This window comes from Ruditapes philippinarum, unplaced genomic scaffold (assembly GCF_026571515.1).
Source record: "Ruditapes philippinarum isolate M1 unplaced genomic scaffold, ASM2657151v2 ctg5650_1_1_1_1, whole genome shotgun sequence".
Lineage (NCBI taxonomy): Eukaryota > Metazoa > Mollusca > Bivalvia > Venerida > Veneridae > Ruditapes > Ruditapes philippinarum.
The window spans coordinates 25,215-52,505 of record NW_026865028.1 but is presented as its reverse complement, the minus strand read 5'-3'; the positions used below and the strand labels follow the sequence as shown (position 1 = coordinate 52,505).

Below are 27,291 nucleotides of genomic sequence, written 5' to 3'. Positions count from 1 at the left end.
TATTCTTAAAGAAATCTTTATTGGATCATATCTTATCAATTGATCAAGTTTTCATTTCTAAATCAAATGCATATTATACTCCATCCGATGCTTTTTTCTTTCTTTTTTTAGTCCATATCAAAATCTTATTGTACTTATTGGTATTCTTATCGTACACAGCTGCAAAACCTATACCACACGCTGCTAGCGCCTCGTCCAATATAGGTTGGCAGCTGTATGCTCGTCCAAAAGTCTTTAGTATTGTACTCAACAATGTACAGTTACATCAAATTATAAGAAGATGATTTTATTTTATAATGACATTAATCTTCAGTTAATGAGTTAATTTATATATGAAAAAATAATGAAATTTAAGTGTGCAAATATAACATATGAATGAATGCTTAGAAAATTAAAAAGAAGCGACTGGTTATACCTTTTTCTGAAAGAAAAAATATCTGGTCATATGAGCCGACTTTGTTTACAGCAGTAACACGATATTTTCCATAATGCTCCCTAGATGCGTTTGAGATTGTTAAATTAGTCTCAAAACCAGACGATGAAATTTGAAAATCTTCGTTACTTAATAAAGAAATCCAATTAAGCCTGTCTTCAATGAACCATTTAAAGCCTTTAGGTCCCGGTTCAGGATATGCTATCACTTTGAAGGTAAGTAATATTGATGAACCAATGTGACTGGTTATGTTGTGAAGGACTTGTCGTATTGGTCTTGGTGAACCTATCAATATATAAACAATTTCATTTTTTTTCTTCAAAAATATGTTTAACCTAAGAGTTACTAATAAAGTAGTTTGTGCTTGTACCTTCATCAAAACATATATGGTGACATTTTGATGAATTTATTTCGCTCCTTTAAATCTTTAATATTTATATTTCAAAAAGTTGAATTAATATCAATTGCTCATACAATAGCACTGCTTTGGTTTAAACATATGTAAAGTCTGACGTAAAGTTTATTCTGGTTATAATAATTAAGAAAATGTAGGATCAAACATATCCCTTTATATCTTTTATTATACAAACAAATATAAATTTAGGAACCTACGATCAGCAAATAATATACAATAATATTTAACTAACTTACACTCCACAAACAATTCAACCGTTCTGCTTGTAAACATCCCGAAAATATCAAAGCCTTTGCAGATATATACGCCACTTTTAGTGCAAGCAATCTTTCCAAAATTGTATTGTAGCTTATTTGTGTTAGACCCTCTTGCAATAATACCCCCCTTGAAACTAACATAAATTTCGGAGGCAGGCATTCCACTAACAACACAAGTAAGTGGAATGTTCACATCGTGTTCTTCAATGGTAGCTACTGTTTGACTTTCATTTTGACCAATGTAGAACGATTTTACTGTTGCCCGTTCTAAAATAAAGGTTCAAGTTCAAAAATAATGAATTATAACAGTGTATACTATTGACGATATAATATGTGTACATTGCTCATTAACTTCACATAATATCAACATGTTTATACATGCAGGAATAGTGAATAAACTACTATATTTAATTTAGACATTTTTCAGACGTCGATATAAATGTAAAGTATTTTTTTCAATATTTGGCCAAATTCAACTTTAATAAATATAACAGTCTCAAAAGTTTCGTTTATTACAGTCTCATTAAATGATGCTAGGGTAGCATTGTTTTTTCTTAACAGAGCATTTTTCAACATTATTTCTTCCAAGATTTCGTCCACATTTCTGCATATCTATATTAATATATCAATCATTTTTATTATATAATGAATCATTTAAAGCGTGCATAACATGACATTGTTAGCATGAATATAAAATTGAAACGTTTCAAAACTCTTTTGAAAGTGAACGTACGAGGGTTGTTCAAAAAGTAATAGGACTAAGAGTCTTGCATCTTCATATTCAATTCAATTTAGAATATGTTTATATGTACAGCGATCGAAAAATGTTTTCTTCAATTTAAACATAAAAATATTGAATTCTTTTGCTTAACGCGTGTTCTCTGTGTAATTGAATAACCATGGAAACACGCACCCGGCGCAGCACATAAAAAGGTTATTGAAGCTTAGTTGAACTTCTATTTTATTCATAATTTATTTTCTTTTTCCCCCCATTTATTCCACCAATACAGTTTATTATATTTAAGTGACCTTATGCCCAAATTTGACGTCATTCAGACATGAAATGGCTAAATCATCAAGTTTTGAACAGCAGTGGTCATAACGTTAACTGTAGAAATTTGACATTCATTAAAAAACTGAAAATGTGTGTGATCGTTAAACTTTGCCAACAAATTGGCGATACTCCTTCAGATACATATGAAAACATAAAATTAACACAGTACAATTAATCGGCTATCAGGATACTCATTCTCAGCTTGCGCAAACAACTCAAAAACTGCACATACGAAATCACAAACAGGAAAGGATGAGAATGATAGCGGGAAATTGACGGGACGTTAGTGACGTCAAATGAAAAAGCGCTACAAAATGATCGACGGTAAACAGTCCACGAACTGTCCGGCATGTTTGATTTCTGCATTGGGTCTATTGATTCAGTTCTGCCTAAATGATTTGTTTCAAACAAAATTCTATTTCATTTAACTAGATATATGTGTTATCAATAAATTAATGTTATAAATGTTATAAAGATTAACGGTAATTATTAATATTTTCCCCGATTTTCTTTTAAAAATGATACGCTGTTCCTAGTAGGAAAATATACTTTTCAGTTGATAACTATTGTTATTTTACTTACATAATCATATTATTTTAAGAACGTACGATGATATGTGTAAAATAATTCTATTAATCGCTTTTTCATTAACATCATAAGTTCATGCCTGTTTAATCTATATTGATTACTATAAGATACAAGAATACGAGAAAAAGCGGAGAGTGGCCGGCTATCGGGCTTTTTTTCTCTCGGAGAGTGGAACAAGAATGTGATCGTTTTCTTTCTCGCTTCATCTCCACATATGAGGTCTGGTCAAAGTTACATGATTTAGACACCTAGAACACTAGGGAGAATTCTTTCAGAAGGGATGACGCTTGATACATTTTGTTTTTATTTTACGACGTCATAAACGTCATCTATTGTGCTGTTAGCGTGCGCCGGGTCGCGTACCCCTTGTCATTTGAAATTTTCACAGACTCGTTATTTTTAAACATATTTTATTGATTTTTTCACTGTATATAGAGGATATGTTCCGATATTATTATCTTGTAAAATTGTGCACGTAAATTAAAAAATGTGAACAGTAGAACTGCAGTCCTATTACTTTTTGAACAACCCTCGTATTAATAAGTTTAATGCGGAGGAGACATTTTATATAATAAAATGTAATCGTCTTTCTAGCACGCTGTTTTAAGGTTAAATTCTTCTTGCATTAGGCCCAGCTGCTTAAGGCAAACACCTTTTACTGATCAAAAGTATAACACACGGGGACAATTCTACGATTAGTTGTTGTATTCATGAGATGTCTTGTTAAATGAGACTTTCTGTACGGATTCTGCACTATTATAGTGTCACGAATTTCTGTTACATTATTATAGCCATAAAAACACTTCAAGGAAATTATATCACCTTGCACAAAGAGTGTTGATTTGTATGAAATGGCAGCTTGACTCTCAGGTTGTGTGTTAAAGGCTTTACAGTAAACCTGTTTATTATGATCGTTGTTTTGTGGGTTGAATGTAAAGGCTGTAGAGTTTGATCTTTGTTTCTCTTGATTTCCTATATACCATACTATTGTAGCTGCCGGTCTGCTTACACTTGTTTCACATGTCAGAGTTTTACTTACACCACTTACAACTTGTAATTGTCCAGAAACTGTATCAGCTCCATTTTTGAGTGTACTTCCTGTTACCTGAACTAATGAATGTACAAATGAAAGGTCAGTTAATTATATGGTGATTGCTTAGATTTATTTCTAGTGGAGCTGATTTTGATATTTTCAAAAATGTAAAACAAAATAAATTAACGTATACGTCAATAACATAAATAATAATAATTATATTATCAGAATAAAAGACAACAAATATCAACCATACAACGGACTTTAATTTAATTGTCAATTACAGCTACTCTCCAACACAAAACGGGTCTAGAACATCAGCCTATCTGGTTAAAGTTATCAAATATGAATAGAAATAAAATTTCAGTTTCCATGAGAGTGATATACTCCATAAAATACAGACAAGTTATTGCCAGACGGAGAATATGTATTTGTAAATGCAGATAAGATACTGAGCAGTCGAGAATAAAAACAAATATAATCAAAAACACCTTAAGCAACAGAAATTGAGAGAGAGAGAGAGAGAGAGAGAGAGAGAGAGAGAGAGAGAGAGAGAGAGAGTGTTTATCTTTTGACGCACAAAATACAACGCGTGGAATAATAGCTTTAAAGACATGCTTAATACTGATATATAATTGAAAACTTCTTAACGCCCACAGTTTTATTTTTAACGAGATTTAAACACAATGCAATTTAGTTTAAGGGAGTAATATTTCGTAATTACGAATTATTATTTCGTAAAAAACGAATTAAGTTCTGGGAAAAAAGAGTGCAAAATGTTACCTTAGGGGCTCCGTTAATAACAGCCTTTGTTTTGTCAATTTAAATTCGAAATGATATCGATCTTAACATTGTTAATCGGCTATAACACCGATTTTGAACTGAATCGAAATTGCAATTCTATCTAAAATATGAACATGTTGATAAAAAAAATAGCTTTCGGACCATTTTGGACAAAACGCTGCGTATACAGCTCCTTATGAGACAGAATTGTTCTCCAAATAAAACCTACAATATATGAACTTTTGTTTCTTTGAGGATCTCTTTTATATCAGTACCGTCAATACGTGCATAGGTGATATTCAATTTTTATAAATCGTCTAAACAATTTTTGTTTATTAAATTAAGTAAAAAGCCGAACCAAATAAAAGTGTAGTTTATTTCATGAGCAATTATCTTTGAACAATATCAGCAAATGACAGTTTTCAAGAAACCAGCCTGTCAAAATTAAAATTGGATATATTTTATTTGACGCAATTACTTTAGTAAAAGCATTGATAGCTCAAATTGACATTTTTAAACAATGAAAATATGATTCCCTTATAGAAAGGCAACTTTCGATTAATTCATCGGCAATTTTTTCAAATAAACAGTGTGGTTTCCCCTTTTGATTTAATCTCCACTTTTTCCAAAATTATATATTCACAACCTAAAACGGAGTAGCAGTGAAAGACTTTTCTTAATAGTATCCTATTTTTCTTGAATGTTTATTCCGTGATTAATTATTGAAAACTAAAAACTCTAAAACTCTTTTCTTGCTGACAAATGTAATGAATGTTTGAAAGATGTTGCACGTTTATATAACTCATATAAGTAGACTCCATGAAGCCGTGTCTTTTCATCCTGAGTTTAAAAAAGACCTTTAGAACTGTTTTTTTCTTCTCAAAATTCCTTATCGAAATTCATTTTCAAAATGCCATTAGTACTTTTTTTCTTGAAAATAAATCATGAAAACAGTATGATTTTTTTGTTTGAAATTAAAAGACTGAAAATCACATCTTCATGTATGTTATATCGAAGTAGATCTCTTTTTTTGCACAAAGTACAAAATAATGTAGCATTATAAAAGCAGCATGCCTCAAAATCCATGCTGATGTTCATGACAATTTTGAAATGTATTCAGAAGTAAGACATTGTGAATTGAACAAAGAAACTAAACACATACTGCAACCAGCACTTACAACTCATATAAAATACAGAGGTCGAAATATGCAAAATAGTACATACTGCGTAAGTCACGCAGTAGAAATATGGCGATAAATACTTTAAAATCGGTCATTTAATTAACATGAAAAATATGATTTGTATCTTGAGTTGTTATACATCTCTTTAAAATCTCGGTTTTTTTTTCTCAGGTTTGATTATTTTAAAATATTTTGACTCATCTATAGACATGCAGCTTTAAAATTTAGTACTTGATAACATAAGTTTAAAGAAAAGCAATTAGGCTTAACTTGCTGAATACATGTATATTAAGATGTTTAAGGCTATCTTTGTGATATAGTCTTAACGAAAATTGCTCAATTTAAAGGCATCACTGATTTCTTGAAAATATCGTATAATACTAAAGGTTAAAACCAGAACACATATTCACGCTGGCCATAGCTTTTGCAGAAGCGTAGGATCCATAGCAGCGGCGGTGGAGTATTCATCGCAGAAGCAGTGGATAAAAAATAGCCGTTTGCTGTTGTCGGTGAGTTTATGTCTGAATTTATGTTTTTATGTTTTACGGAAAATATCTTGTCAGACTGGAGCCCAAATATGTACTTTTCCGATTTATCACACGCACACGATGCAATTCATTGACATTTATGCAATCACTTCTGGACAGATTAACGAGGGGATGCCACTTTTGCCTAATTTTGATTTAAACACACATAAAGGTGTGCAAATCGACTCCTTATTTCACCGGCATCACTTCGTATGAATAATACTAACACAAAACAATCATATTTTGAAATGTTTTGAAATTGATACTGCCTGTTTATAAAATAAATGACAATAATGAGTACAACGCAGACTATGGTGGTCCGATACCATTATATCAATTTAAGTGTTTTATTTGACATATAACGCACTTTTCCATCGAGTGCAACATTTTCCAATTTGACATCACGTTAAGTCTACGTTCATCAACTATTTTGTTTTATTACTAATTTAAAAGTATTTCTGTATGCGATCAGATATCGGTTTTGAGTTGTTTCATGTGGAGAAGTAATGCACCATTCGAGTTAAATGTGCAGTAAAGTAAAAACATATAAAGTGCCCTTTCTCTTTATATTGATATTGCCTTTAGAGATCATACCTTTAAATATAAACCCGGACCGAACAAGAATCAAGGCCCAGCGGAAACTAGGAGTCATGGCATCTGACCCTGATGCACCACCGAAAGGAAATTTACAGATGTGCAGGGAGTTGCATAGACCAATTGATATTTAAGTGTTTTATTGATAAGCATTTGTTTGTGGTCGTTTTCTGTCTGCATATATTTCAGTGTCAAGCATGATTTAAAGTAGACATTTATAAATACTGCCTATGATACAGCATATATCTGTGCCTGTGGTGTAAATTCTTATAATTTTACAAGGGCAGATAACTTATTCATACGTCTTAAAATCCGTCTTTCTTGTTATGTTTTTCATTATAGTTTTGCACATTAAATTCTCAAAAACAACATTAAATTCTCAAAAATATTTTGTTACCTGTTTTCAAATTTCATTAGAGGTAATTTAAATTCTTAAACATAATGCCATTTTTCTTCGATAAATGTCACAATTTAAGAAAATGATGAAAAAGCTATATCACGAGCAGGTATTAAAAAAAGTAATACATAGAAAACTGTTCCTAAAATGACACTCTGTTGTAGAGATAATTTTTATGCAAATTGGTGTTCTGAGGACAGTGACATTGTTCTCGTAGTCAAGAAGCATGTTTTGTTAATCTTTACCGTGTCTTTAACATGTTTGTTTGACAAGAAAATTGTTGAACCTTGTACTTACGGTCCTTTTTAAGTCTCAGATTGAACGAGGTCTATTCTATGATAAAAGCGGCCAAATGAGTTTTCAATTGAAAATAAATGGAAGCTGAACTCAGATATGTATTTATATATATATATTACTTTATTGTTTTAATCACAAGATTAACACGTTTCTCTGATGTCAAAGTAAGAACAAAGGGTTGAATTCAACTGCAAAGTGGGTTATGTCAAGTTATACCCTTAATATAAACACTAATTGTATCGGGGCAACAGCACTGCGTTGCAATCGAATCCGACGAAATCATTTTTGTCAATTCTTTTATAGACGGGCAATAACAATTTCGAAACATTCCAAAATAAGGTTGTTTTGTGTAAGTGTCACTTAAATTAGGCAAAAGTGGCATCCCCTCTTTAAACTGTAAAGTGTTTGCATAAATGGCAATGAATTGCACCGTGTGCGTGTAATAATTTGGTGGTGTACATATGTGGGCTCTAGTCACACTTGGTGTTTCCCGTAGAATATTAAAACATAAAAAAACTTGCAGTCATTAACTTACCGACCACAGCAAAAGACCATTTGCGACAAATACTCCACCGTCGCTGCGATGGATCCACCGCTTCTGCGAAAGCTATGGCCAGTGTGATATTCTACTTAATAAAACTCATTTAAATCGTTTTAAGAGGACAATAGGCTTTTCTTTGTTTTGGTGATCAAATTTTTATCCCTAAGATAAAATATGCAAAGACTGTGCAATAGAATAAATAGCACTTATTTAACGTTTTGAACAAATATTATTATTAAAGGAAAAAAACAATGCTCACTGCCATTTGATGTATGAATTCCTGATGTAAATATTATTAATAGCACGGTATTAAAAGTAATATTAAATAATACTCAATATCACTATAAAATGAAATGTAACGATAACTCTACAATAAACGTATAGAAATGAGGATAGTTCTTTAACAGTTAGGTGAATTTGTAAATGATTACACATTTTTTAAAGTCAAGCGAGAAACAAGTAAAAATGACACCTTAAATAGAAGTTGTTCTTTTTTGAAAACTCAATATTTTTTTAATTTCAATGTTTACAAAATGGATATTTTCTTAATAGCTACACAAAGTAATTATCAAGTTAATGTTATGCAAGCATTGCTAACATTTGGTTAAAAAGCTCCAATTCACGGTGCATATCTATATCGGTACCCTCTTTGCGAAATCTACTCAAACTGTGCCCTCTTTGCAAATGCACAAGCAATTATCTGCTTAAAACAAACCAGCAATGGATAACAATCCAAAAAAAAACTTTCATTGTAACACGGAAATGACGCATGTAATGCGGTAAAGTAGTATACCACGGAACACTAGAATGTTTAATGTATGTGTTGGTTTGTCATGTGCCCATTTTTCAATTACTGTAACTTCACAATAAGCTGCATAAAATGGACATGTCTTGCCTCGCCCGTCGCTTTGACATACTTTTGGGGTTTAAATGGACCAGTGGCTTGATTATATATGCATCATAGATATTACATATGTTCATTTATATATCTTCTTCAGATAAATTGCATTAAATATTCAAAAATAAATGTAATATTCATAAAAAACACCCTACTTTCGGTCTTGCAGCGGCACGGGCTACCTCTTTCCTTTGAATTTTTATATCACAGGTAACCTCTTCTCAATTTTTTTAACGCACGGGTACCCTTTAAGCACCACATTTGTCTTTACTTTTAATTTCGTTAATCGTTTATGATAGGAATGCAATGATTGTTTAAGATTGCTATCTCATTTATTTTTATTATGTGTGACATTGACTCTTTTGCTTTTTTCAGCTCATATATATAGTACATCTCAATTAATCGAATGCCTGCTTTTTAGCTTACCTGAGCAGCGTGTACTCATTGTAAAATTTTTGTCAACCTGTGTTCGTTGATCGCCGTCAAGTTGCGTCACACATTATTGGATTCCATTTAATGTTCTGGTTGCCATAACGACAAACATGAATTACTTTAAAATCCTATTGTCTGCCAAATTGTTAGGTAACGCCCTGTGCCAGGGCTTTTGTTGATTTGATTATAGTTAAAAAATTGGTTAATCATGTTTACCATGGATTATCGTATAATAGACCACTATACAGTTTATTATTGGGTGGCCTAAGGTAACTGGATTTCAATATATAGCGAAAACTTTATAGAAGCATTTTTTTACAAATTACACAGCCCTGGCATTTAGACTAATAACACAACTCAACACGCCACCATTTATTTTGTTTCACATCTATATAGCCAATGAGCTTTCAGCGTTTGCATTATGTGGTGTTTCAATAAAATATTACTGGTTAAATAATAATATTTAAGCCTCGTTTCCATTTACAGATTCCAATAAGTCCATATGAAATCGTATATCTTACCCAAATAGCCACATAAATATGTAAAGTGAATATATATATCAAGTTCGTCAAGTTGTTCGCCATATAGTCTCCTTTTAATAATTATATAAAATGCATATCGTACTCCATCTAGCCTTGTTCTCGTTTTCAGAGGCCAAACATTCATATCAAACCTTAATTATATTTGAAGATAAAAAGTCAAACAATTGTGGTATGATTAAACAATGTTGGGAATAATAATGATTGTATTGGACTCATACACAGCTGCAAAACCTATATTTGGCTTGACTTGCACCTCGTCCAATACATGTTTGACGGCAGTGTACTCGTCCATTTAAATATAATTCTGTACTATTCTCACAAGTGTATAATAACCTCTCTTAGTATGTCGATATTTGGGCATATCTACTTTGACATATTTTGCGGTGTTCAAGACAAGTTGATTGCCATCGTACTGATTTCGTAATTGGTCAGTACAAGTCGGTTTTTGGGATGGTGTAGCCATAATGCTGAACCCGTTTTACGTAGACCTGCAACTGTTGAAAAGCGTCATTTATTTGTTTCACTGTTTAACTACACTGTGTTCTTCAACAGTCATCATAATTGGAATATTGCGACAATTATGACTATACATGTAAATTTGAATAAAATAATACAGAGGAGTAAAGCACTCCAGTATGCAATGTTTGTTTATTTATTTATTTTACTTACATAAATGAAAACCCGAAACATTGCGGTCGAATTCCTTTTACGTGTAATATAAAATCTTTCCTAGATATTTTTCGTACTTGCGTTCTTTGTTTCTCTGTGCTAAGAGGGTTCCCGTGCATTAAAAGCATTGAAATAGAGGGTACCTGTGACATACAAAATCAATAGCAAAGAGGTAGCCCGTGCCTCTGCAAAACCGAAAGTAGGGTGATTTTATTAATTTTACATTTATGTTTGATTAATAACAGCAATTTGTCTGAAGATGGTTCATTTAAACCCCAAAAATATGTCGAGGCGACGGGCGAGGCAAGACATGTCCATTTTATGCAGCTTATTGTGAAGTTACAGTAATTGAAAAATGGGCACATGAAAAACCAACACAAAAACTTAAACATTCTAGTGTTCCGTGGTATACTACTTTACCACATGACATACGTCATGTCCTCGTTACAATGAAATTTCTTTTGATATCTATCCATCGGTGGTTTGTTTTGAGCAGAGAATGGCCCGTGCATGTGCAAAGAGGGTACCGTTTGAGTAGATTTCACAAAGAGGCCACCGATATGGATATGCACCGAGTAATTGTTAGACAGGAAAAAAAAACTTTTCAAATAGAAACATGATGCATAATTACATAACACTTTGTTTTATGTAACTTTGGTTTACCTCTTATAATTTTACTTAATTTTAGTTTTATGTGTAAATTTTTGAGTAATATATACACAGACCATGTTCGAGAGAAATATTTTCTGTTTTTAACTGTACAATGTATATCGTGTCATTTTGTTATCAAACTATTCCCGCATAGAAAAAAATATGTATGCATAACGGATATTATATACAATAGCTTCAGTATGCATACATATATATATGCATAACGGGAAAAATACAATAGCTACATTAGAAATATGTGTAGCAATGGGATTTTTTGGCTTGAATATTGTTTAGGTTTATTAACATTGAAATATTGAAATATATAACGAAAAGCTAGCAAACAGAGCTAGCGGTAACACAATGTTACCGTTTACAAATGTCGCTTAATCACCCGATGTTTTAAAAAAAGTAACACACAAATTGTTAAGATATCAAATATGCATAACATGTAGGTTTGATTTCAATGTATTCCAGAATTGTTTACAATAAAACAAACGTTATAAGGAAAGGTATATTTCAAACATGAAAGATATCGATGCATTGAGTGAACAGTAATGAGAGTTTGGTTATAAACTATACAGGTTGATATATCATCAAATAAATCATATGAATATGAAAGCTATGTTATTGCTTAAACTGTCATTAAGTTAATAAGAAAATGAAAAAAAAAATATTTACCTGCAAATCTGACGTCTACTGATGCTGGAGTAAAAAGTTGATCTCCTGCACCAGTTATTGATATAGCACCACACTGAAACATCACAGTGGTATCTGTATTGTCAGTAAACGCTGAGTTTCTTGACAATGTTAATTTAGATGTATATATTTTCTCAGAGTCAGAACAAACACCAGTTTTCTCGGTTACAGGTGCTGTTGTTGACCATTCCTGACGTGATCCACCAGTCTGCAATGCAACAAATGTATTACATTCATAGCATAATTGACATAATCTTTAAAGAGATGACTACAAAAGAAATGAATATATTTTTTTATTTGAAGATATTTTACTATGTATTTGGTTTTAGATGGTTAACTACTTTACAACTTTTACATATAATTCGTAAGTGATAACATAACCTTATTATACCACACAATTCATAAGTGATCAAAATTACCTTATTATAATACCAAATAAAGTTTGGTGCAGGATATATGCACATCCTGTACTACAGCTAAATGTCACTGATGTTTGAACTAAGTCTTGATTCTGGCTTCGTGGATAATCATACTGTAGTGAAGGAGTAATTGCTGGAATGGAATAAATAAGTGGTATTTTAAAAGACAATAAAAACATTTAATATTTGTATAAATAATTATTTTGTTTATAAACATAGATATACTGAGAAAATGCTTAAGATATCTAGATTATGCTAAATATTCGTGACAGACAATTCTTACACGCTTCACATTATTTCCCTTTTAAAGAGACAGGGCAATCAAGTGCAATAGCACTTGATATCTAATAAGCAAATATGGAAAAGAATTTAAACATACATGTTCGAAAACGTAGTTTATCTTGAATAATTATTTACGCGTTTCGCTCAATAGCTTCATCGATTTCAAATAAATAACGTAACGCCATGATGCTAAAAAATCAAACGTTTCGATCAGTACTGTAATCATTGCTACCAGGATGCCACATGACAGATTGATCATTTGAGACAGTTATGAAACAAATATTTTCCGTACAAAATCAAGAATTGATCTAGTTATCAAGGCCATAATTCTTTATATAGCCAACTAGAAGTAAAAGTAATTGTACCATAGTTTGGGGACCTTTCCGTTGAAAATGTGTCCGAGTTAAATCGTATACATATACATTTTAGTTTCCCGCACTCCAGAGCATGCCAATTGATTTGTTCATTTTTGCTGGGGTTTACTTATTGTGACGGCAGAAAAATGTCGTATTTAGATGATCGTTCATCGGTTACTTTTCTCCGGGATTTTATATTGTGACAACAGGGAACGTCGTAGTTACAAATCAGATAGCCTCGTGTTTCGATGCTCTTTCTATTACCTAGTATTTAATCCATTATAATTCTTGTGTATTTGTGTATTTTACTTATAGATCAGGAATATCAGTTGAAATTTAATATTCTTTCAAGGTCCGTGAATTATCGGACGGCGACAAGATGGTCATATTCTGGTCGTTACGCAATATTAACGCATACCATTTATATCATCAACAAGTCGACCAAAGAGGCCAACTATGTTTGTATATTATATTTAAATTGATACATTCTTGGAATTTGTTATGCCCCGCCGATTAAATCGGTTATAGTATATAATTAATCAATTCACAACAGAATATCAAATGGTTTGAAAAAATCGAATTCTCTTTAGGACTTTATGTAAGAACTCGCTGTCGTGTGACATTTTTGTAAGTTCCCCTTTAAAAGTCACATGTGAAGGTTTTGACTGTAGGCTTAATTTGTACAAGACCTAAGTTTTACATTCTAATTGACAACTTAATTAACTAAGTAATGCACATTTTGAAAAATATGTTCATAAATAAGTGATTTAATATTGGCCCTGTTATTTGCCCGAGGGCAGTTGTATTGGCCCGAGGCCGAAGGCCAATATCAAATCACTTATTTATAGACAATTTTATTAAATAACTACAAGTACTTATAATATTTAATCCTCCGATATTTCTTCTTATTTTAATTCTAACATATTTTAACTAATAACAACTGTCTTTATTTTGCCATATGATATAACAATTGTATAAAAAACTTTATTAAAACGTATTGTGTAGACATGCGTCTACACATAGACCGAGTTAAAATAAAATGGCTGCCATTTCCCGATTTCTAGCAGAAATGCATATCATTTTTGGCCCTACTTTATTAGCCAATCAAATTACTTCAAATGAGGGCTTTATATCTATATAACTTATCAACCCGAGGCCGAAAAAGTGATATAGATATTGGCACTGTTTTAAGGCAGGCGATCGTGTTATTGAACGTGGCAGGTGCTTTTTATAGAACTTATAACGTATAGTTATTTAATAAGTACAAGTATTGAAGTAAGATAAAATGGTAGCTATTCGTCAGTTACACAATTATAAAGGTTGAAGTTATACCATTTTTAAGCTTTAAGTTTGAACACATTGTTATACTTGCATCTTTTAAATTACGCGCATTCATTCAAGAGACTTTTAAGAATTTGTTATGATTAAAACCTTTTCAATTTTCATCAGAAAGATTTTTTTTCAATCCTGATTTTCTTGTATAATTATTGCAAAATTGGCAAGTCCAGTCACAGAATGGTCATTCTTTATGTTGTGTCCACTTAATGCAATAAATGGAACGTCTATAAAATGCAGATCTCTTTTCGTAAAGTCTTTCTTGAATGTATTCATCACATATATCAAGATAATGGTACAATATGTGTATTCTTTAGTTTGCATAACTTTGCATTTTCAAAAAGTTTTTGAAATAATTTTGTCATAACACAATACTTATTGTATTGTTGTGAATTCTATAATTATATTTTAAATTTCTCTTTTGATAGCCTATCTATGATATGCAGGCTTCATAACCTCTGATCCTCTTTCAAAATTCCATTTCATTTAGTTCCGCCTATTGTTTTCTCGTTTAAGGCACACGCATTCATTTACTTGGGGACCATACGCCGCTTTTCACGAAAGGTCACAAAAGTGTCACATTGAAGGTTCCATGATAACCGTCTTATGAAAACAACTGCGGATGTTTCTAAATTCAAAATTTCACCATTACCATGATACAATGTTGATTTCTGCTCAAGCCGGTGCTAGGGGGCGTGGACGGTAACTTGCACTTTCCATGACCGTCCATGAACAGGCTAAATCAAACCAAGCCTGCATCATTTTCAGTTTTGTCTTGTTAGCGTTCTTTAGGGTTTCTTTATTTCTCTAAATTGTTTGCTTGATATCTGTTATGCAAGTACCTTTTTGTTACCATTGATAGAATTATATGAATATTTTAGCTGGACTTGCTGCATGTTACCAGAATATTTTTTTTGAAATTTGTACTCAATTTCTATTCAATTCGGTGGAAAGTGTTTTTCATAAAACTTCAAGGAACAAGACCTCTCTACTACCCTCAGTTCAATAAAAGCAACATCGAAATGGGGAAAACTTCTACAAATGTGCTTAACAGATATACCCGCCTTTATGATAAATACCTTAAAATGTTGAGAAAAAGTTTTAAAAATAACAACAACAAACAAACAAATCAGCGAAAATTGCTTTCTGGATTATCTGCTCCCTAGAAACGCATTTCAATTTCCAAAGTGAAAATGTTTTCCAAGTTGTAAGTGATGTCTTAGATACATTTTGAGAAATGTGACACAACAAAAAAGTTGACAAAAAAGTTGACAAAGACATTTAAAGGGACATTAACCAAGAGAAAGAAAATTAAAAAATAAAGTTAAGTACCTTTTGGAAATGCGTGCCTGTTCAAATGCCACCACATTTTAAATTTTGAAGTGATTTACTTTGACAATTTTTAAGAAAATTACCTTAGAAAGAATACGCAAAAGAGACATAACTTTGCAAAATGAATTGAACATAATATGCCCTTTTAAACAATTTGTCATGTTTAAATAGTGAACATGTATAATAGTTTGAATTTTGAATTTAAAAGGTTCTATAGTTTCTAGAATAGACCTTAACAAAATGGTTAACCTTTTATTTGGCAGTACTATCTATATTACTGAGATGATGTGCAGGGCGCAGTTTTGGACTACCTCTGGTCAAGGTCACACTGACTGATTCAAAATAAATATTACAAAGGGAGATTACAATGTATAGATTTATTAATATGTTTCCTCACACAATATATGTATGTATTTACATCCCTTTATTTTCCAGAGTCTATTTCTTTATGATATTTTTATCAACCTTAATACTTTTTTCTGTTATGGTAATTTGGAAGTTTTTACATGTTTATATGATTATTTTGAAATTAGACAATTATAATAGCTGAAAAACTGAGATATGATAAACTGTTTCTTGAGATATGTAAATTCACAAAACAACAATACATATAACATGTCATTGTTTAAGGTACCTTATCAAAACTTTGGACATGAATACTGTTTTGCTATATTATCGACAGTCTTTACCTAATTGAAAGAGTAATATATGTGTTCATAGGAAGAAATACCAATTAATTAAGTTTAGCCCATTGCATTTTTGAATTGCTGTATTTTAAAAGCTTTCAATCAATGAATGTGATAACAACACATTTTCGTATGCCCAAATATTATATTTATGTAAAGCTTACATATTTTGCATGAAGCATCCCTTGTTGACATCTACACAATTTATATAAATCATGCTCCTGGGGTCAATATTGGTCCTGCCCCAGGGGCCATATTCTTATGTAAAGTTACAAATTACATATTTCAATTTTTGCCATGTAGTATTATATAAAAGAACTACGCAATTGTTCAAAAGATCACTTCACTGATATTGAAAAATGGCTGTGCCCAGTGGGTTTGTGGGCGTGGGTAGGTATTGAACAGATTACATGAAAACAGATGTATATAGTATACATGTTTTCAAAGTCTTCACCTCCAACATACAACATGCAATACATAGATTTTTAACATGTTTCATCTCTTTGTAAAAGTAGAATTAACAGTTTTTTGATGGATGTTTGTGTGAGTATTGATGACGTTTTTTGTTATAAATGTAAAGAGAGGAAATAAAAAAAAAGAAGAACATTATTTGTATGCATAGAATTTTGATTTTTTTATTATTTTTAGCATAATATGTTGTGAAAATCTTTTGAATTTCTGGTATAATATTAATATATGTTTCTTTGATTTTTGTAATTTGAAAACCAACATTGTTGCTTTCAGTCAGTATATATACTTCGTGCCAATTTCATGGAAATAAATAATTACAAGTATTTTCTCTGTTTAAACATTATTTTTGATGACTTTAAATTCTATTTACTTTACAAATTTCCATTGGGTGTATATTGCTATGCCTATGTTGTACTCTTGTTTGCATTAAAACTAAATTAATTTGAGCCTCCTGGTTCTATGGGACTGTACTGTCATGCTTATAGAATGCCATTATTTTCTTAAGTAACTGTCTAAATTATCTTTTTGTTACATACCAGATATCATTTAAACAATCATCAAACATTTTAAATTACAGTGCACTTTTTGTAAATGAAAGTCAAACAAATTTAAATTTTCTTTTACTTGCAGACCATACGCCGCTTTTCATGGAATGACACTACTGTGCCACATTGAAGTTTCCATGATAACCACCGTATGAACACATCTGCGGATGTTTTTCATTCAAAATTTCACCATGTTTGTGTTTAAATGTTGAATTCTGCTTATGCTGGTCCTATGGGGCGACGACGGTAACTTGAACTTTCTAGGACCGTCCATGAACAGGCTCAACCGAACGGAGCCTGCAACAATTTACAATTTTGCCGTGTTGGGCTTTCTTTAGGAATTCTGCTTTTCTCTATTCTATTTGACAGAAATCTATGCCGAATAATGCAGAGAAGAATACTGCGTGGAGATTGCAATGTGTTAACACTTTACTAATCATTGTAAAAATGTATAAAATAAAGAGAAATAAAGGATCCCTACAGACAGCCCAACAAGACAAAATTGATTTATGTTACTGGCTCGGTTTGATTGGGCTTGGTTTTGGACAGCAATGCTAAGTGCAACTTACCGTCCACGCCCCATAGTATCGGCTTAAGCAGAATTCAATATTTTTTCATGGTAATGGTGAAATTTTGAATTTAGAAACATCTACAGATGTGTTAATACGTGGTAATCATGAAACCTTCACTGTGACACTTTTCTGCCATTTCATGAAAAGCGGCGTATGGTCCCCAATTGAAACACGCCTATGGATATCTAAACCCAAAGTTCCCTGCAGTTAAAATCATTACAATGTCAGTAACTTGTCACGTTTACGGATATCTTATACAAATATTCCGTACAAATAAGATATATAAAAGATCCGTAACAAGAAACTACAGTGGCACAAAGGTAACACGTATAGTGGCACAAAGGTGACAATTGTGTGATTTCATATTTCTCGTGCGCACCAGAGACTATGTCGTGGCCACGTGTCACTAAGTCGTGCCCACGAGATAGTAAAGTCCCGGGAACTAGTTACTATGTCGTTGCCACTACTTACATAGTCGTGGCAACGAAATAATTAAGTTGTGGTCATGAAATACAATGCCGTGGCCACGAGATACTATGTCGTGACTACGATTAACTAGGCCGTGGACATGAGATAATTAAGTCATGGGAATGAGATACTATGTCGTGGCTATGATATACTATGTCATGGCTACGATATACTATGTCGTGGGCACGAGTAAATTAGTCTTGGGCACGAGATAGTTGGTTTATACAGAATTTATTTTAGTTCGATTGTGTAGGAAACTATAACCTTATAAACACAGTACACAGTACTGAGCAATGAGTGTAGAGTTTCTTGCTCCAGGAATCAACGACTTGCCCCTGTCAGGGTTTGAACTCATGCGGCTAGCGATCATAAGATTACTAGTCTGAAGCGTTAACCATTCGGCCATGTCGCCACTCTAACACGAGATAGTTAAGTCGTGATAGTATCTCGTTCCCACGACTAAATTATCTCGAATCCACGACATAGTAAATCGTGGCCACGACATAGTATCTCGTGCCCACAACATAGTATCTCGCTTGCACGGCTTATTTATCTCGTGCCCACGACTTAGGTACTCGTGCCTACGACTTGGTTACTCGTGCCCACGACTGAGTAACTCGTGGTCACGACTAAGTATATCGTTCCCCCGATTAAATTATCTTGTGGCCACGACTAAGTTACTCGTGGCAACGACAAAATATCTGTTTGCTCTGCACCCAATTGTATAAACGTTGGTTAACTTTAACCACTGGGTTAAATCCATGGTTAGGTTAACTTTTGGGTTAAACTTTGGTTAACACATTGTATAAAATTTTGGTTAAATTAAACCAGCGTAAATTTCTGGTTAAATTAACCCACGCATAGGGGGTGGGTCAAATTTTAACCAAATATTAACCAGAAATAAAATGGCTGCCTTTTGTACGCTTCGTCTCAACTTTGGTTCATTTTTGCTTCGAAATAGACTATTATTGGTTGTATATGATGCCAACGATATTTCTTTAAGTTGCGTAGTGACGGGAAACGGAAAAAAACTTTTCCAGAGCCGGAAATAAATAGTTTTAAAAATCAGCTGTGAGTGTCGATAATTCGGATAAATCATGATACAAAATATCATTTTAAACCGATTAAATGAAGATCATACTGAGGATAAAGGACAATTTATAAGTTAAATAACGAAATCATGCTGGACCAGTAGGCAGCAGAAGATCCCTGGAAAGACAAACATGATACTTTTTGATTGATCAGTAAATTTTATATCGATCAACACATATGTGTGCGTTTTCGTGTAATTGTCAATAAGAACATGAATTATTAAAGGTTTACAGACTGACAGGATATATCACCTTAGAGAATCCTCTTGCTGAACTTATCATTATGAAGTAGGTATGATAATGCATTTAACTTTTTGTGTCACTGTCAGTTAAACAGTTTGCATGACTTTTTTCTGTTTTGTGTATAAAATCATTAACTGATATAAAAGTTGGCAAAACAAAGAAAGAAGTCATATAAAAGAATATATTTTGTTCATTCCATATTTCATGCACTGCTTCCGCTTTTTTAAACAATTATTATTCCTAAACCAAAAAGTCGAGATTGCTCTGTTGTCAGGGCCTTGAACTCTTGTTGTCATGTCGTTAGTTAAACAAGCCAATTGGCAAATTGTCTCACAGTGTGTGGCCTCATGACACATTGTCGCTTGACTCAAATGGAAGAATTAGCTTATTTGGGCTTAAATCTGCTTTGTTGCTGGCGACAACGACTCGACCCATGCGATAGCACAATACGAAGCCATTCCCTTGATATAAGCCTAGAGACATGGGGACGATGTGCCACAGTCTGGCATGTTTGGTAGCGCCAAGAAAAGAAAGGCAATAAACGACAACGCAACATGCAAAAGTGTAACATATCAGCCACCAAACAAATGACTAAAAAGAGGTCAAAATATGCAAAAGGTCCTTACTGTGTTAGTAATACAGTAGAAATATCGTGATAGATACCTAAAAATCAATCATCAATTGATCACAGCTGTTATAAATTATATTACTTAAAACTTGAATTTTGACTTTTCTTTAAATCCTAGTACAATGTACATTTTTCAAAGCTAATGTCCTTAAAATATTTTGGCTCATCTTGTTTTAAATTAGTCAATTTGTTTTTAAATGTTTATTAAATAGTTTTCATAAAGAATATTGATGATTATTTTAGCTCTATCAAACAGATTTCAAAAGGCAAATACTGTAATACATATAATCATGCTTATTTTTCCCGATCTGAATCTTTATAAAAATTCCTAATCAAACTGAAATTTGGAAAATCCAAAGCAATAAAGTTAGTTACAAATGTATTAATTAAGTTCATTCCGGTATCATTACAGACAGATGTGTTTGTGTGTGCACGTGTGTGTTCTTGTTTTATTTTAATTTTTGGTAGAGTACAAAACATTTTTTCTATAATTTAGGAAGATTTTCCTGTTGAACAACTTTTTCCTAATTTGATCAGCAAAATTTCCAAAATGATGACCTAGGCAATTAATTAGTGTCTTCTCATCAAAGGTTGATAAAGGGCTTGTTCATTCCTAGCAGCAGGGAAGAATAACCAATGTCATCTTCTGATGAAAATTAAACTGTTTTTACTTAGTACTTAAAGAAAGTTACAGGCTTTATGATCATGAATTAACACACAAGTATATATTATAAAGTTTTTTTTATCAATCTTTTAACTTTCAACTTGTAAAATAACCCAAAATAGCTACATTTTTTCCAAATAAAGGTCTTTTCTCAAATTAACTAAATTTAGGCTCATATATTTTATATACACACTGACACATTCTTCAGAATTTAACTGAACAACAGAATATTTGTTCTCACTTATGAATTATTGAAAAGATTGTTTTACTTTTCTAAGGATAGGAAGCTGCTTTAGGTCTGATTTAATGTGACATAATATAGTACTGAATGGGAAAAAGGCAATTCTTAACATTAACCGTTACCTTATATAAGCGTGTTTCGACGGCTTTTCCCCCTCCTTTTTGAGGCCTCAAACAGTGAAAAATGTCCTATTTAGGCCCCTTACACTGTTTTTTGTTTGAGAAATGTTGTTAAAAAAGTGACCACTTTTTCGGCGCAGTCCCCTATCCAAATGTTACATCAGGGGGTTGCCAGAAGGGGGATATGTGTAAGCCCCTGGATAGCTAAGCCGGTAAGAGCTGTGGTACAGACCTATTCTGAGGGTTCTGTGTTCGAGTCCCGGTCAGGCTGCACATTCTTCTGACACTATGACATTTGGAGTCCAACTTGTGACTGAATATAGCTCAGAGTTAAATTTACATTGCTTTGTAACATGTGAAATTTGAGTATGAATTTTCAATATAGTAGCTAGGACAGTATCTCAAGCTTAAGAAATTTACTATTTAGTGGAGAAATCTCATTACGCACTTTTTCTTATAGTGGCGTATGAAATTACCACTTCATTTATAATGGTAAAATAAGTCTTCCTGAGAACGTAATTCATTTATAAATGGCGCGCGGCAATGACGTTATTTAAAGCGCGCGACTTGTCTTACATGGGGGTGTTAGACAGGTTTTTCTAGCATCGGTGTAAACGGTAGATAATCCTGTCTGATATGCAAGAAACGATTTTAATAATACTGCACGTTTGTAACGTCGCTTTTCATTGGATAATTATAATAGTTATATAGCCTTATATACAAGGATGCTGTCAGTTTATGAAGAAATCGTTTTTTTTTCAATAAAAAATATGCTTGGTGTATACATTTGTCATGAAGATTTTTACGGGTTATATGGCCATATATTAACGGTTGCAACAAAACCTTAGCTTAATCGTTCGGCAACAAACGGCCATATAACCTGTCGAATCAAAACACAGAAGGCGCTGAATTTGATTGGGTCAAATCAAATTGATTGATTGATTGATTGATTGCAATCAAATTGATCGCCGTCTGAGTTGCAAACACTTTTTGTCAATTCTTCTTTAAAAAAAGGCAATAACAATTTTCAAAAGTTCAAAAATATGGTTGTTTTGTGCATTTATCATACATACCATGTAATTTTGGCGTATTTAGGGATCGTTTTGCACACATGTTTTTACCAAAATTAGGAAAAAGTGGCGCCCCTTGTCAAACTGTACAGACGTGATTGCACAAATGGCAATGAGTGTGTATTAAGTTGGAAAAGTACATATCTGAGCTCCAGTCCCAGTAAAACATAAAAGCATAAAACAAAATTCAGTCATAAACCTGCCGACAAAAGCAAACGGTCATATTTTATCCACTGCTTCTGCGACGAAATTTCCAACGCGGCTTCGATGGACCCACCGCTTCTGCAAAAGCTATAGCCAGTGTGATTTTACAACTGTATAAATCATTTTACTATTCTTCGTAATAGTCTTATCGTGATTTTTTTTTACAATTTAACAGTCCCGTTCCAAATTGGTTATGCTTTATATATTTATTTTTTCAAATAATGACAATTTTGTTCTAAGTTGAATTATTCTTTTATTTTCTCGTATGTATGATACATTATTATGCATCACAAGTATATTATTATAAAACATGTAATAGTTTATTACATGTGCGATTTTCCAGCAATCAAGTTACAGAAGGAAGGAACGGAAGTTTGCTTTGTTACAAGAGCTCATTTATAATCATACAGTCTATTTTAATTCAGTACAAGAAAAGCATTGATGCAAAGCATCAAAGGGCGTCCAAGGAAGAAATGCAGCAAGTGAAGATGAACTAGTAGACATCTGATGACTAGATATTCTTATAAACTTTTCAATGGTTAATTGGTTTTACCTAGTATTGTATATCATTTATGAATGGGCGGAAAAAATAACAAGAATAAAGATCAACAAGGCATAGACAACGTTCACAGGACGCCGAAAGACATTGTTCATCATGAACTTTGGTAGGCATGCTAGAGATTTGAATATTAAATGTTTTTTCCACAGGAACTTTAATTCTTTCAATGTTAACGATAATATCCAAACTATACAGGTCTATAATATCCAAAATATACCCCCTTTTTGGTATAAGTTTATTTATACTATATAGGGGTTTTGGATATTATCATTAATATTGGCTATTTGATAGAATTTCAAGCATATGTGTTATTTTCTTTTGAACATACAACTTAATAGTCAAAGTGAACAAAGTCTGTTAATTGATTTATTTGGGAGGTCTATCCACTATTTTAATGACCTAGTCTGAACCATTAGTGTGTTTAAATGCCTATCAATAAACCCATAACAACTCATGTTAAAATTGCAGACGAATAATGATAATACTATGAAAAAACAATTCGTATAAATTGCCTACTTAAAGATTGCAATTAATTGTTTTAATATGTTTGCATTTCATTTCCTGCCAAATTGTCCAGTTCGTTTCGACACGAATGACTGTTTCGGTAAACTAAAACTACTTCTATAAATAGATTTTTGGACTTTCACAATGTTCAGGTCTATTTATAGGTAAAGCAATAACACACATAATTTAACCCACTGTGTATTACAAAATGATTAATAAAAATACCGAAGAGCGAAATTAATTGACGGATAAGATAATTTCATTTGAATATGTTTACATTAGTTCACTATTCATTTTACATATCGCAACATTTCATACACTCATACCAATCGGAATGTTCGGCTATTACGGCCGACGAAAAGGCTCGAGAAGTTGCAATTGCCCTTTCACAAAATCTGATTTCATTCCATAAGAGCGTCGCGCTTCGGCGCGGACCTTGTACAGATATGCATATATATATATCTACAGGCAGTGGATCAACCGCAATTAACAACATGTGGAACACGTATTGGCCTACTTCGTAAATGAGTAAAGACGATTTCTATATGCATTTCAATAATTTATATGGAACGCAACCTATGTCGGATTATAACTTAAATGAACAACAAGAACAAATTGTCTAAAATGATTATTTAAATGCGTTATTTGCTATATCTGAACTAAAATATACTGTTTACAGTCAAAATAATTCAAAAAGTCCGGGTGCAGATCACCTTATAGCCGAAGTGTTTCAGCATTGTATTATATGATTTCCCCTTTCTTACTTCAACTACTTAACAAATTATTCACCGAAGGTATCTTTCCAGAAACTTTGCAACAAGGTATAATATTTCCGATTTTCAAAGGCAGATCAGCTGAAGTAAACAATTTTTAAGGAATCACATTGAATAATATTTTATCTAAAATTTATTCTAAGATGCTCATAGCTAGACTTACTAAATGGACAGACGAAAATTCAGTATTAATAGATAACCAATATGGTTTTGTTTTCAATATCAATACATGATTGTGTATTCATTCTTCATGGTATTTTATTGAAAAAAAGTATCAATGAAAAAGGAACTGTTTGTAGCATTCTTAGACTGGGAAAACATGGTTGATCGGATGAATCGGGTAATGCTGTGGCACAAATTAATTACTGCGAATGTTAGCGCTAAACTTATTACAGCTTTAAAATCCATGTACGTACTTAGTTGAAAAATATGTAATCTGATATAATTCTACGAATTCAGATCCTATAACATCTTTTATTTGGGAGGAGACCCAGATTGTAGTATACTCTGTTTTTTCCTAAATTTTATTGTAGAAAATATTAATAATAACTTAAATGGTATTTTAAGTATTGATGACGTAAAATTATTTTTATTATTATTCGCTGAAGACGGTGCATTATTTGCTTATGACCCTCAATCTCTACAATCAATGTTAAATGATGTACAGACTTACTGTGTAATACACTGAGACTTCGATAAAACGTCAGTAAAACAAATAATAATGATATTTGAAAATAGTTGTCATACATAATATGACTTTTATATATTTAACTCGCGTATTGACATCGTTCAGTCATTTAGATATCTTGGTATTCATTTTTTTAAAAACAAGAGCTGAAATCGCACGCAACAGAGAATCGCTCGACATCACAGTTTTCTCTTTTTTTACAACAAATTAGAATTACCTGTATCCCAAAAGATATACCTTTTTGACTCTCTTGTAATATCTACTCTTAATTATTGTGCAGATATTGAGATTGTACATACGAAATTTTGTAGGAGAGTTCTTTGCGTAAAACAAACCTAGTTGCACTATACGGCGAATTAGGGAAAACACCAATGAATGTGTATCGAAAAAAATATTGATAAAATACTGGGTTAAATTAATTACTTTAGATAATCAAACACTACTATTTAAAACTTATAATATGATAATCAGAGATGCTGAATGAGGAAATACATATAATGTTAATAACTGGGCTAGTCAGATAAAAGAAATACTTTATAATCACGGTTAAATGTATTTATAGCAAAACCAATTTAACATTCAAATTAATGTAAATATGATTAAGCAACGGATATTAGACGATGGTGCTCATCAAGAAAAAAGTCTCCTCGTCTCAAAACGTATTGTTTATTTAAACATGAATGTCAAGTAGAAAGTTGTTTCGACTTTATACAGGAAGCAACATTCAGAATATCTTTAACGAAATTTCGTACATCTTCACATGATTCGGAAATAGAACGCGGACGCACATAAATTTTCCTAGAACGGAGAGAATTTGTTTAAATTGTAATTCTAATATGATCGAAAATGAATATCTTTATTTTACTTATATGTCCAAAATGTAGAGCACTGCGTAGAAAAATATTTAAAACGTTATTATAATACCTGGCCTACCTTATAAAAATTCAAAAACTTGTTAAGTAAAACTAACCTGAAAATTATTCAGAATCTATGTAAATTTAAATATTATGCTAATCTACTGAGAAACTTACAAACATTCTTCAATATTTATAAGCTCGTCAGAAAAACCTTTGACAATAACTTATGTATAAACATATGTAAAAAATATGTAAAAAATGTATTTCCATTGTATTTCATGTATTGTTTGCTATAAATATGTTACAATTTTTATGCAATAAATATATTGAATTGAAATAAATAACTAAATAGAACACAATAGCGCCATATCTTTAACATGTACCTGCTAGAAATCTTATTTTCGCAAATATTTCCGCACGCAGAATGTCCATTTTTTCCTTCCCAAAGTTTTTATGACGCAGAAATATCCATTTTTGTAACTTAATTTGTATATTACTATAATATGAACAACGTGTCTTGTTACGCTTTTAGTACATGTATTAAGAGATCTTTAATATTACGAGACCCTTTCCAGGCTGAAATAAGTTTGAAACTATCACAAACTACACGGACAGTTTTTTGGTAATTTCAGTGAATCTAAGTACGTATAAAAACTTATAGGTTCGTATCTGGAAATGATGAATTACATAACACAGATTATACATATTGGACCGAACAATATGTTTTTTGCGGGAAAAGTGTCCAGAAATTTTCTGTTAAAGAGGTACATTGACAATTTTTAAATGATGGATTAATTGCTTATTTAATTTTTTTGACATGGAGGATAATGATCTTTTTTCATAAGTTGGTGTTTTAAAATGATACATACTGTATACAATGAGCTGCATGTATTTTCTCTGAGAGTTGAGGATACATGTCCAATATTTCTGGTCTTCTGATCTATTGAGATTGGTGACTGTAATAGTGACACCACTGCTATCAGTGCTGACTGTATGTCTTGGTACAGTTCCCAAACACTGTGACGGTGTACATGTTGTTAATGTTGGAGTAGTAGTAATGTCTTCAGGAGGAAAGGAATCAGTCTTATAGACCCTGATCAATTCATTACTGGCAAACTGCGACACTTCACATACAACCTGTATATTGCCTCTTTTCACAGGGACCTTGTTGTCTTTGATATAAATTTGCTGTACAG

The 27,291-nt window shown here is 32.2% G+C and overlaps 1 protein-coding gene across 1 annotated transcript; it reads right to left on the bottom strand.

The window, feature by feature from the left end:
* Positions 1 to 27,289, bottom strand: LOC132727609 (limbic system-associated membrane protein-like). The gene is made up of 6 exons (XM_060713168.1): positions 26,965 to 27,289; positions 12,408 to 12,540; positions 11,971 to 12,196; positions 3,570 to 3,857; positions 1,085 to 1,372; positions 1 to 718 (listed from the first exon to the last, which is right to left on the bottom strand). The coding sequence occupies exons 2-6, from the start codon at positions 12,450 to 12,452 to the stop codon at positions 384 to 386; spliced, it is 1,182 nt and encodes a 393-aa protein (XP_060569151.1). The 5' UTR covers positions 12,453 to 12,540; positions 26,965 to 27,289; the 3' UTR covers positions 1 to 383.
* Positions 27,290 to 27,291: the final 2 nt, after the last annotated feature.